The 13,250-nt window shown below is 40.2% G+C and overlaps 1 protein-coding gene across 1 annotated transcript; it reads right to left on the reverse strand.

The window, feature by feature from the left end:
* Window positions 1-3,028: 3,028 nt before the first annotated feature.
* On the reverse strand, window positions 3,029-3,990 carry OR2AE1 (olfactory receptor family 2 subfamily AE member 1). Its single transcript, XM_081256815.1, is given in 4 exon segments — window positions 3,029-3,423; window positions 3,426-3,752; window positions 3,755-3,884; window positions 3,886-3,990. Coding segments are annotated over 4 exon segments (861 nt in total). The 5' UTR covers window positions 3,955-3,990; the 3' UTR covers window positions 3,029-3,088.
* Between the last annotated feature and the right edge of the window lie 9,260 nt (window positions 3,991-13,250).

Genomic DNA, 13,250 nt, shown 5'->3' on the forward strand with positions numbered 1-13,250 from the left:
TGGGCTCTAGAGCGCAGGCTCAGTAGCTGTGGGGCACAGGTTTCGTTGCTCCATGGCACGTGGGATCCTCCCGGACCAGGGCTCAAACCCGTGTCCCTGCATTGCCAGGCAGACTGTTAACCACCGTACCACCAAGGAAGTCCCTTTTTTCTTTTTGATAAGAGCCATTCTAACAGGTGTGAGATGATAGCTCATTGTGGTTTTGATTTGCATTTCCCTGATGATTAAGGATGTTGAGCACATTTTTATATTCCTGTTGGCCATTTGTGTGTCTTCTTTGGAAAAATGTCTATTCAGTTCCTCTGCCCAATTTTTAATCTGTGTTTTTGCTATTGAGTTGTGTGACTTTCTGATATATTTTGGATATTAAGCCCATATCAGATATATGATTTGCAAATATTTCTCCCATTTTCTAGGTTGATTTCACATTTTTTGATGGTTTCCCTTGCTGTGAAAATCTTCTGCTTTTTAGTTTGTGGTCCCACTTGTTTCTTTTTGCTTTTGTTGTTTTTGCTTTTGGTGTCATATCCAAAAAATATTGTCAAGACTGATGTCAAGGAGCTTATCTCTTATGTTTTCTTCCAGGAGTTTAATGGTTTCAGGTTTTACTTTCAAGGCTTTAATCCAATTTGAGATGATTTTTCTTAAATCATACCCCAGATAACTAGTGAGGTTGAGCATCTTTTCATGTGCTTGTTGACCATTTGTATAACTTTTTTGAAAAATGTCTATGCAAGTCCTTTGCCCATTTTTTAATTGGATTATTTTATTGTGGTTGCCTTTGAATTGTAGTCATGCTTTATATATTCTGGATATTTACCTATTACCATGAAGCTTTCCCTTTATGCTTTCTTCTAAGAGTTTAATAGTTTTAGCTCTTACATTTAGGTTTTTGATACATTTTCACTTAATGTTTTGCATAGTGTAAGGTAAGGGTCCAACCTTATTCCTTTGCATGTGGATATCCAGTTTTCACAGCACAGTTACTGAAAAGACTGTCCTTTCCCCCCTGAATGATCTTAGTATCCTTGATGACAATTATCTGACCATATATGTGAGGGTATTTTTCGGGGTCTCTATTCTGTTTCATTGGTCTGTGCATCCATATATATGCCAGTATCACACTTTTTTGATTACTGTAAATTTGTAGTAAGTTTTACAATCAAAAGGCGTGAGCCTTCTAATTTTAGTCTTTTCCATGATTGTGTTGGCTATTTGGGGTCCCTTGATTCCATATAAATTTTAGGATAGATTTTTCCTTTTTTGAAAACAAAATGCCATTGAGATCTTGATAGGTTTTGCATTGACTCTGTACATCACTTTGGATAATAAAGAGCTCTTAATAATATAAAGGCTTCTAATTCATAAACACAAGATATCTTTCCATTTATTTACATTCCTTTAATTTCTTTCAGCAATGTTTTGTAGTTTGCAGTGTATAGATCTTTCACTTCCTTGGATAAGTTAATTCCTAAGTATTTTATGCTATTTGATTTCTATTGCAAGTGGAATGAAGTTGGACTCTTACCTTACACCGTATTCAAAATTTAACTGAAAATGTATCAAAAACCTAATGTAAAAGCTCAAACTATAAAACGCTTAGAAGAAAGCATAGGGGGAAAACTTCATTACGTTGCATTTGCAGTGACTTCTTGGATATGACACAAAAACCACAGGCAACAAAACTAAAAATAGATAAATGGGAATATATCAAAATTTTAAAACTTGTGTTCATCAAATCACACAATCAGCAGAGTGAAAAGCAACCTATGGAATGACAGAAAATATCCATAAACCCTATATAAGATAAGGGGTTAATATCTAAAATATATCAAGAATAATTACAATTATATAGAATTAAAGCTCTTCTCAAGGGGGGGGTCATAAAACACTGTACTATTTACTTTTGGCGGATGTTAGCATTACATGAATAACCATCTATCAACTTAGCTTGGGTTGTTTCATTCCCAAATAATCTTACAGCATTCTGGACAAAGTCGTAGTTATGTATGTGTAGAGAGAGAGGTAGCAGAAGAACAGACACCTCTCTCTAACTGGGGTTGTGAGCTAGCTGTTTATGCAACACCCTTGTGCCTTCAGAAACAACCCAGGCATCATTTCCCTGAAAATTAGTTCTACTTGATATTGGAGTGTTACAACACAAATCCAACCTTAGGGGCTTTGTGGGTAAGATAGCACGGAATTCATAATGGGCAGCTCATCTTATTATAGAATGGCAAAAAGCTGTTTCTCAAAGAGAAAATACTTAGTTGTCAAAGAAAGCATAACTTTGCTTGCAAATGTTAAGTGTTATTCTTCTGAAGATGGGCCCTGGGCTGAACAACTTTTTTAACTAGTAGGAAAAGCAAGATAGAGATATTTGTCCATCGCTTTGGCATCTCTCAGCCCTCTAGACTTCAGGAAAGTTCACTGAGATGTCAGGTCTCTGCATTTGCATGGGATTAATAGCTGGCTATCTTTAATTCTATGTGAGATAGTAATAAAATCTAGGTCCCTTTCGTTTATTAACCACACAACAAACAGTTATTGAGTACTTATTTCATGTCAGGCTCTTTTCTTGGCTCTGGCGAGGCAATAGTAAACAAAGTAAAGTTCTTGCCTACTTGAAAATTACATTCTAGGAAGCAGTAAGTAGAATATAACATTATGCAACATCAGGCAAAATTGGATTATAAGGTAGGATCAGGGGACAAAGAATGAAGATGCTGCTTTAAATAGGGTCATCAGGGAAGCACATTTGAGCAAGGTTCCATCTGAAAAGAGATCGAAAGGAAATGAGAGAGTGTCTAGCACTTTGAAGCCTTGATCTGTACTTCTCAGCCTCCAGAGCTGTGAGAAATAAATGTTTGTTGTTTAAGTCACTCAGTCTTGGTACTTTTGTTATAGCAGTCCAAATGGACTAAGATGGTACTCTATGGTGCTTAGATGACTGAGACCAAGTTAGAATACTGGAATTGTTTGTTAACCACTTTGATTTTGCAGTAGTCATCAGGGATATAGACCCTTGAAAAATCTTTGCAGTTTACAGCGAACAATTTAAGGAGCTGATTGAATTCCACTGTTAAACTCAGGGCAACTGCACTTCCGGTCTTTTAGTGATAAGATCTCTCCACAGCACTCTCTTCAGAGCCTTAGCTACATCCATATTCTGGAGAGTATAAATTAAAGGATTCAGTGTGGGAGTGATGATGCTGTTGAACACAGAACCAACTTTGTCTTGCAGTGGAGTGCGCTGGGTCCTGGGCCTCATATATGAGAAGATGCAGGCACCAAACCAGAGGGAAAGCACGGTGAGGTGAGAGCTGCAGGTGGAAAAGGCATTTCTTTTACTCACAGCTGAACGCATCTGAATGACACTGTGGAGGATGAAGACACAGGATGCAGAAATCAGGAGGATGGGGGGAGGAGAAGTAGGATGGTGCTGATGTAAACTGTGGCCTCATAAACAATGATATCTCCACATACCAACTTCACAACAGCTGGAAACTCACAGTAAAAGGGGTGGATTTCTCGAGGCCCACAGAAAGGGAAGTGCATCAGGATCACTGTGTGAATGAGGGAGTTGACTGATGCTCCCAACCAAGACATGGCAGACGTCATTGGTCCCACCTTTCTGTTCATGAGAACAGTGTAGTGCAGTGGGTGACAGATGGCAACATAGCGGTCATAGGACATGGAAGCTAGGAGAACACACTCGGCACCACCCATAGTCAAATAGAGGAAATGCTGATGGCACAGCCCACAAAGGAGATGGACTTCTGGCCGGATAGGTAGTTGGTCGCCATCTTGGGGATTACTGTAGAGACGTGCATCACATCCATGAGGGAGAGCTGGCTGAGGAGGAAGTACATGGGGGTGTGAAGCCCGGGGATCAGCACAGATGTGGAGAAGCGTGAGGGCGCTGCAACTCACCGCAGTGAGGAAGACCACCATGGTCAGGGAGAAAGGAAAAGGTGTGTGAGGGAATCATCAAAGAGCCCTTCCTGGATGAAGTCAGCCAGAGAGGTCTGATTCCTCTGCCACCTCTCCCCTTCCTCTGTCCCTGGGGAAATAGGAAGTGTGGATGAAATGTGATGTCAGAAATGCTGGGATTCATCCAACCTGACAATAAGCATCTTTTGATCCACAAAAGAGTTTTGAATGAGAATTTTTTCTAGTTCTAATTATTCAATGGCTCTAATTATTGAAATTAACCTTTTTTTAAAAAAGAGAACTTCAAATCTCTCTTCACGAGTATGATCATTCTGAAATTCCAGAATATCTAGACTCTATTAAGTGCCAAACTTCAAACAAGAGTCTCTCCTCATTAAGAAAGACATATATATGCACATTTATGTGTGTATATATGCATATATTCTTTTATAAATTCCATATACTTTATAGATATACTCTAAACTTTACATATGATATAAATGTAATATATATACAATTTTTTTCTTATATCAGTTAGGGTTTAACCAGAGAAACTGAACCACTAAGAGATTTATATGTACATATGAATATACATTTAATGGATTGTATAGAAGTTTGGCCTTACTTGACTGTGAAAGCTGGTTAAGCAATCTATGTAAGGCTGTTACCTTTGTGTCTGATGCTGGAACTTGAAGTCCATGGGGCAAGCAGTCAGGAAGGGAGGATGGATATAATGTGTGGTAGATCAAGGTCAGGCTGGAACCCACAAACATGACATTAATCCCACAAGGACAGACTGAAACCCATGTCACTTCTTATTGCCTCTGGAATTGGTAGCATGGTTCTCTTGCACAAGCTGGAGCCCTACTTAGTGAGGCTAAACTTACAGTCCTGGCCCAGAAGTCAGAGAAGCTAAAGGAAGAACCAGGTGAAGGTAGAGTAACTGCAGGCCCACTGCTGCCTCACACCAGTGAGGTGAGTCAGAGGATCAGCAACAACATTTTAAATTATGAAAATGGATGCTTCCCACCTAAGTGTCCATGGACAGATGAATGTATAAAGAAGACGTGGCACATATATACAGTGGAATGTTAGCCATAAAAAGAAATGAAACTGAGTTATTTGTAGTGAGGGGGAATGGACCTAGAGTCTGTCATACAGAGTGAAGTAAGTCAGAAAGAGAAACAAATACCGTATGCAAAATCCTTAAGTTGAGAAAATTCTTGATGTAATTAAGGAGCTGAAGGGAAGCCAGTATGACAGTAGTTGCAATTAAGAGCAAAGTAGGAGAAGCCATGATGGATATAAGCATGAGGATGAGGCAGGCGAGGGGGAGAAAGAGAGAAAGAGAGAGGGAGAAAGGAAGGGAAGAAGGAAGGAAGATGGAATAAAGAAAGAAGGAGGGAGATGGAGGAGGAAGGAAGAGAAGATAGAGAAAGGGAAAGAAGGGAGGGAGGGAAGGGAAGGGAAGGTTAGGGTTAGGAAGGGAAGGGAGGAAAGCAAGGTCTAGTAAATTTTATTCAAAGTAGAATGTGAGTTCTTAGAAAGTTTTAAAGTAAGGAAGCATCAAGATAAAACTTACATGTTTTAAAGTCACACTAGATGATGTATGACAGTGGATATATATTACTGGGTAAGGATGAAGGCAGTGTAGCCATTTATGAGGCTATTGCTACATCCAAAGAAAAGAGGATAGTGTTTGGACTGATTGTAGCAGTGAATAATTTCCAGATATTTTAGGAGTGTCATTAGCCTAGTATAACGATTGATTTTTTTTTCTCCACTGTAACAGCTCCTTTACTTTGCAGTGAATATTGATTTGTATATTTTTTTGCCTCTGAGTCCTTGTGGGATTTTTTTTTTATTCAAACAGAAAGTCACAAAAATTATAATCATCCTCATCAGTTCACTCAGTCCCATGTAATTAATTTCTTTTTCATCTTGATCTTTTGTTAGCACTTTTATGAGTTCATCAGTTTTCCATTAGAGTTCTGAAAATGCTTATTCATTCAGTTCAGCAGTATAGTCAGTTACCAGAAACCTGTACTTGTCAGAGTCTTTTCCATGAATTCCTTGAAGATGAAACCCTTTTATAGGAACATATTTGCAAAAGCATCAGAGTACACCCAGAACTGTCTGTAAATGACAAAAGACTTTAAAATGACCACGGTTAAAGTTTCTTTTTTTTTTTTTTTTGCGGTACGCGGGCCTCTCACCGCTGCAGCCTCTCCCGTTGCGGAGCACAGGCTCCGGACGCGCAGGCTCAGCGGCCATGGCTCACGGGCCCAGCCGCTCCGCAGTATGTGGGATCTTCCCAGACTGGGGCACGAACCCGCGCCCCCCGCACCAGCAGGCGGACTCCCAACCACTGTGCCACCAGGGAAGCCCACGGTTAAAGATTTGATGAAAGTTCATAATAATGCAATTGACAAGGAAATTTAGTTATTTCTGAGACATACATTTTAAAGTAATAACTAGAATTATGACATAACATTATACCAGAACATATAAGATTTTTAGAAATTTCATGTAATGTCTGAGACATTTATATTAACATATTTCCATATAAATAACCCAAGAAAGTTTAGTATTAGTTGTTTTGTTTGCTTCTTTGTTTTTTTATACTGCAGGTTCTTATTAGTCATCAATTTTATACACATCAGTGTATACATGTCAATCCCAATAGCAATTGATTTAATATGGAGAGTTGAACATAATGTAATCTCATGATAGGAAACTAATAAAACTGCTTTAATAAAAACAGGATTAAGGGTAGCATAAAATTAATTATGAAGGAAACTAGGACAAAATATACAGCTTTCTTAAATTTCAGAACTATTAAAAAGACAAAAAAATAGTTATATGTAGAAATATTTTTTAAATAAGAGCAGAAAGCATATGAATACAATGTGACAGAATTCAGGACAAAGATACCTGGACTATTAGTAAATATAAATGAATTTAACCCAGTTATTCATAGAAAAGGCTTTTCAAATTAGGTCACAAAGCAAAATCAACTCTGTTACAGTATAAAAGAATGTATCTCTTTTAAAAACTAGTTCATAAAGCTAAAAATAAAAGAATGGGCAGAGAAATTAAAATTTAAAAAAATAAAGGATTTTAATCTTATCATCTAAAAAACTGGAATTCAATTCCAAAGGCATGAAAGACAACGAAAATTTTGTAATTTTAAAAGGGCATTCTCTGAAGTGTATATAACAGTGAAACTAAAATCTGTAAAAGACTGTATAAATGGGTGCAATCTATAATAAAGTTACACTAGTTATGAAAATGTAAGCACTAACAGAGCAGCAATATTTAATAAAGAAAATTACAGGAACTATAAGGAGAAACAGAAGTTCACTGGAAGAAGAAAACTTTACCTAAGTGTAAGAAAGATTTAAGTGAACAAAAATATAAGTAAAGATTGAAAAGAGAGAGAGAGATACCTAACCGACATAATCAATAAGATAGCTCTCACTGGTCTACTGAGAGAACCTGGGTGTTGTAATAATTAAGCAAGCACAGGATGACAGGGTCAGAGACACTGAGTTCAAATCCCAGTTCTATTACTTATTGGCTATATGATCTCAGGCAAGTTACCTCAATTATCTGTGCTTATGTCCTCTTGTGAAAAATGATGACAAAAATAATATATACTTCATAGGGTTTGGGAGAATTCAGTAAGTCAATATGTTTAAAACACACAAGATAATGCCATGATGCCTACATAAGTGTTATGTAAGAGTAAGCTATTATTATCCACTGGAATGTAGACTCCATGAGACCAGTAAGTTATGTTTTCTTTTTCTTTTTCTTTGGGGGGGGGCGGGGTCTGTTTTCTTCATTGATGCATTCCCAGTATCTAAAACAAAACTTGAATTTTCTAACCACAAGCAATTTTATATAACCATATTACCAGGATTGGTTAGAAAATAAGCCAGAAGTTTAATACATTTGTTTGAATTTCTCTGATCATACAGCCACATTAGAATTCACTTTATAATGGTGTATATTACACACTAAAGTTATGTAATTTAATTAGAATATGACAAGCATTAGTGTAGTCAAGAATTTCAATTAAATAAAACATGCTGTATAGTGAAAATAGAATCAGAACAAGAGGGAAAGAGATGGTTTGAGTGTGAGAAAAGAATCCTTTTCAAATTGCTTAAAACATACATGTAAGGACTTCTGACCAAGATGGAGTAACATGGTGGTGGAGAGGGGATTTTCCCTTCTGCCTGAAACAACTGAAAAAACTACACAGACTGTATGAAACAACAGTTTTAAGACACTGGACATCAGACAAAATAGGACAGTGATCCTTAAGAGCTGGGGGAAAATGAGATGAGCCCTACAATTGTCTCATATTATTGCCTTGAGAGTTTTCAGGCTGCAGTGTTGGGAGGAAGAAACCAGATAGAGCCAAACCACTTCCCTAAGTTGAGGAGATAAAGTTGAGAGTCTAGGGGAGATCAAGCTTATAGGCATTTGCAGGGCAGAGTAATGGAGAGAGAGAGAAAAAAAAAATCTGGATAGACAGATCCACAGAGTTGAAGATGAGATCTGCTTAACAGTGGAAGCAAAATCCACTGGAGCCATAAACTAGTAGGAATACTTAAATGGTAGTTTTGACGAATTGTTGGAGGTTGAGTGTGGGCTAGCTTAAAAGTAAGAAGCTTTGGGGAGCTGCAGTATGGGTGAGCTGCGTATGAGCTGAGTGAAAAGTTGAGAACGATCACCTCATGGCTCTGGCAGGGGGAGGACTAGAAATCATTGGGAAAATGTGGCCAGTGTTTTCCATAGCAAAAGCCTCGTCTCCAGGGGAAAATACTTTTTTGTAAAAAACATTTATTTATTTATTTATTTACTTGGCTGCCCCGGGTCTTAGTTGCAGCACGCGGCATCTTCGTTGCCACGTGTGGGATCTTCATTGCAGTATGCAGGATCTTTAGTTGTGGCATGCAGGATCTTTTAGTTGTGAACTGTGTAAGTCAGATGGGGACTTGAACCCACAGGCCAGGACTCGAACCCAGCCAAAACCCAGAACCCAGTCTTTTAACTGAGATCACTCACTTGGTCTCAGGACTTAATGAAGCTCAGGTTCTTTTTCTTTTTTTTTTTTTTATTGTTTAGCCTCCATGTGTTTATATTTTTTACAGATCTTTTCCTGTAATGATATCTAGTCTCATAGCATTGTGGTCAGAAAAGATACTTGATACAATTTCAATTTTCTTAAATTTACCAAGGCTTGATTTGTGACCCAAGATATGATCTATCCTGGAGAATGTTCCATGAGCACTTGAGAAAAATGTGTATTCTGTTTTTGGATGGAATGTCCTATAAATATCAATTAAGTCCATCTTGTTTAATGTATCATTTAAAGCTTGTGTTTCCTTATTTATTTTCATTTTGGATGATCTGTCCATTGGTGAAAGTGGGGTGTTATAGTCCCCTACTATGATTGTGTTACTGTCGATTTCTCCTTTTATGACTGTTAGTATTTGCTTTATGTATTGAGGTGCTCCTATGTTGGGTGCATAAATATTTACAATTGTTATATCTTCTTCTTGGATCAATCCCTTGATCATTATGTAGTGTCCCTCTTTGTCTCCTCTAGTAGTCTTTATTTTAAAGTCTATTTTGTCTGATATGAGAATTGCTTCTCCAGCTTTCTTTTGGTTTCCATTTGCATGGAATATCTTTTTCCATCCCCTTACTTTCAGTCTGTATGTGTCTCTATGTCTGAAGTGGGTCTCTTGTAGACAGCATATATATGGGTCTTGTTTTTGTATCCATTCAGCCAATCTGTGTCTTTTGGTGGGAGCATTTAGTCCATTTACATTTAAGGTAATTATTGATGTGTATGTTCCTATTCCCATTTTCTTAATTGTTTTGGGTTCGTTATTGTAGGTCTTTTCCTTCTGCTGTGTTTCTTGCCTAGAGAAGTTCCTTTAGCATTTGTTGTAAAGCTGGTTTGGTGGTGCTGAACTCTCTCAGTTTTTTCTTGTCTGTAAACGTTTTAATTTCTCCATCAAATCTGAATGAGATCCTTGCTGGGTAGAGTAATCTTGGTTGCAGGTTTTTCTCCTTCAACACTTTAATTATGTCCTGCCACTCCCTTCTGGCTTGTAGAGTTTCTGCTGAGAAATCAGCTGTTATCCTGATGGGGATTCCCTTGTGTGTTATTTGTTGTTTTTCCCTTGCTGCTTTTAATATGATTTCTTTGTGTTTAATTTTTGACAGTTTGATTAATATGTGTCTTGGCATATTTCTCCTTGGATTTATTCTGTATGGGACTCTCTGTGCCTCCTGGACTTGATTAACTATTTCCTTTCCCATATTAGGGAAGCTTTCAACTATAATCTCTTCAAATATTTTCTCAGTCCCTTTCTTTTTCTCTTCTTCTCTGGAACCCCTATAATTCGAATGTTGGTGCGTTTAATGTTGTCCCAGAGGTCTCTGAGACTGTCCTCTGTTCTTTTCATTCTTTTTTCTTTATTTTGCTCTGCAGCAGTTATTTCCACTATTTTATCTTCCAGCTCACTTATCTGTTCTTCTGCCTCAGTTATTCTGCTATTGATCCCATCTAGAGTATTTTTCATTTCATTTATTGTGTTTTTAATCGATGCTTGATTCATCTTTAGTTCTTCTAGGTCCTTGTTAACTGTTTCTTCCATTTTGTCTATTCTATTTCCAAGATTTTGGATCTTGGAAATAGAATCTTGGATCATCTTTACTATCATTATTCTGAATTCTTTTTCAGATAGACTGCCTATTACCTCTTCATTTGTTAGGTCTGGTGGGTTTTTATCTTGCTCCTTCTGCTGTGTGTTTTTCTGTCTTCTCATTTTGCTTATGTTACTGTGTTTGGGGTCTCCTTTTTGCAGGCTGCAGGTTCGTAGTTCCCGTTGTTTTAGGTGTCTGTCCCCAGTGGCTAAGGTTGGTTTAATGGGTGGTGTAGGCTTCCTGGTGGAGGGGACTACTGCCTGTGTTCTGGTGGATGAGGCTGGATCTTGTCTTTCTGGTGGGCAGGTCCACGTCTGGTGGTGTGTTTTGGGGTGTCTGCAGACTTTTTATGATTTTAGGCAGCCTCTCTGTTAATGGGTGAGGTTGTGTTCCTGTCTTGCTAGTTGTTTGGCATAGGGTGTCCAGCACTGTAGCTTGCTGGTCGTTGAGTGAAGCTGGGTGTTGGCGTTGAGATGGAGATCTTTGGAAGATTTTCGCCGTTTGATAATATGTGGAGCTGGGAGGTCTCTTGTGGACCAGTGTCCTGAAGTTGGCTCTCCCACCTCAGAGGCACAGCACTGACTCCTGGCTCCTCAATTTGGGATGATTTGTTGTCTATTCATGTATTCCACAGATGCAGGGTACATCAAGTTGATTGTGGAGCTTTAATCCGCTGCTTCTGAGGCTGCTGGGAGAGATTTCCCTTTCTCTTCTTTGTTCTCACAGCTCCCGGGTCTCAGCTTTGGATTTGGCCCCACCTCTGCGTGTAGGTCGCCGGAGGGCGTCTGTACTTCTCTCAGACAGGACAGGGTTAAAGGAGCAGCCGCTTCGGGGACTCTGGCTCACTCAGGCCGGGTGGAAGGGAGGCGCACGGAGTGCGGGGTGAGCCTGCAGCGGCAGAGGCCGGCGTGACGTTGCACCAGCCCGAGGCGCGCCTTGCGTTCTCCCAGGGAAGCCTTCCCTGGATCCCGGGACCCCGGCAATGACGGGCTGCCCAGGCTCCCGGAAGGGCGGCGTGGACAGTGACCTGCGTTCGCACACAGGCCTCTTGGCGGCGGCGGCAGCAGCCCCAGCGTCCCATGCCTGTCTCTGGGGTCCGCGCTTTTAGCCCGGCTCGTGCCCGTCTCTGGAGCTCCTTTAAGCAGCGCTCTTAATCCCCTCTCCTCACGCACCAGGAAACCAAGAGGGAAGAAAAAGTCTCTTGCCTCTTCGGCTGCTCCAGAGTTTTCCCGGACTCCCTCCTGGCTAGCTGTGGCGCATTAGCCCCCTTCAGGCTGAGTTCTCGCCGCCAGCCCCAGTCCTCTCCCTGCGCTCTGACCGAAGCCCGAGCCTCAGCTTCCAGTGCCGCCCGCCCCAGCAGGCGAGCAGACAAGCCTCTCGGGCTGGTGAGTGCCAGTCGGCACCGATCCTCTGTGCGGGAATCTCTCCGCTTTACCCTACCCAGGTACGTGGGGAGTTTCTTGCCTTTTGGGAGGTCTGAGGTCTTCTGCCAGCGTTCAGTAGGTGTTCTGTAGGAGTTGTTCCACGTGTAGCTGTATTTCTGGTGTACCTGTGGGGAGGAAGGTGGTCTCCGCGTCTTACTCTTCCGCCATCTTCCCCGGAAGTCCCCAAGCTCAGGTTCTTGATGTCTCATCGCAGAAAGAATTCAGTGAGAGACAAAGTGGTAGGTAAGAAGTGGATTTATTTAGAGAGAAACACACTCCACAGACAGCACGTGGGCCATCTCAGAAGTCAAGAGTGGCACCAGGGTATGGGGTTGTCAGTTTTTATAGGGGTGGGTAATTTCATAGGCTAATGAGTGGGAGGAACATTCCAGCTATTTTGGGGAAGGGGTGGGGATTTCCAGAAATTGGGCCAGCACCCAATTCCTTATGGTCAGCCTTGGAACTGTCATGGCACCTGTGGGCATGTCATTTAGCATGCTGATGTGCTACCATGAGGCTCAAAGTCTAGTGGAAGTCGACCCATCTGCCATCTTGGACCTATTTGGTTCTAATCAGTTTATGTCATGTCCTCAGGCTATGTCATTCTTTTAAAGGTTGTGCCCTGCCCCCTTCCCTCCTGTTTCAGTTGCAGCATGTGGGATCTAGTTCCCTGACCAGGGATCAAACCCAGGCCTCCTGCATTGGGAGCACAGAGTCTTAGTCACTGGACCACCAGGGAAGTCCCAATCCAGGGGAAAAGACTTTAGCAGAACCTTATCCAGGGCCACACAGTGTGGGTGGCTTATAGCACCAATGCATGTACCCACCAGCTCTGGGGGCTAAGGGGTGCAAGCTAGATTGAAATCTGAGATGGCCAAGATCACCTCAAGAAAGTGCAGGCTAAACAGTGGTTGCCAAACTATCTTCTGGGGAGTCTTCAATGCTGCTCCCAGAGCTAAAGTTTCTGTGGTAGAGAACTGTGTTCAGTAGCCTATGATAAACCATAATGGAAAAGAATATTAAAAAAAAAGAGAGAATGTATATATATATATACATATATATATTATATATATATATGTGTATATATATACATATATACACATATATATATTATATATATATGTGTATATATATACATATATACATGAATCACTTTGCTGT

The sequence above is a fragment of the Mesoplodon bidens genome (genome assembly GCF_964165515.1).
Source record: "Mesoplodon bidens genome assembly, chromosome: 15".
Classification (NCBI taxonomy): domain Eukaryota; kingdom Metazoa; phylum Chordata; class Mammalia; order Artiodactyla; family Ziphiidae; genus Mesoplodon; species Mesoplodon bidens.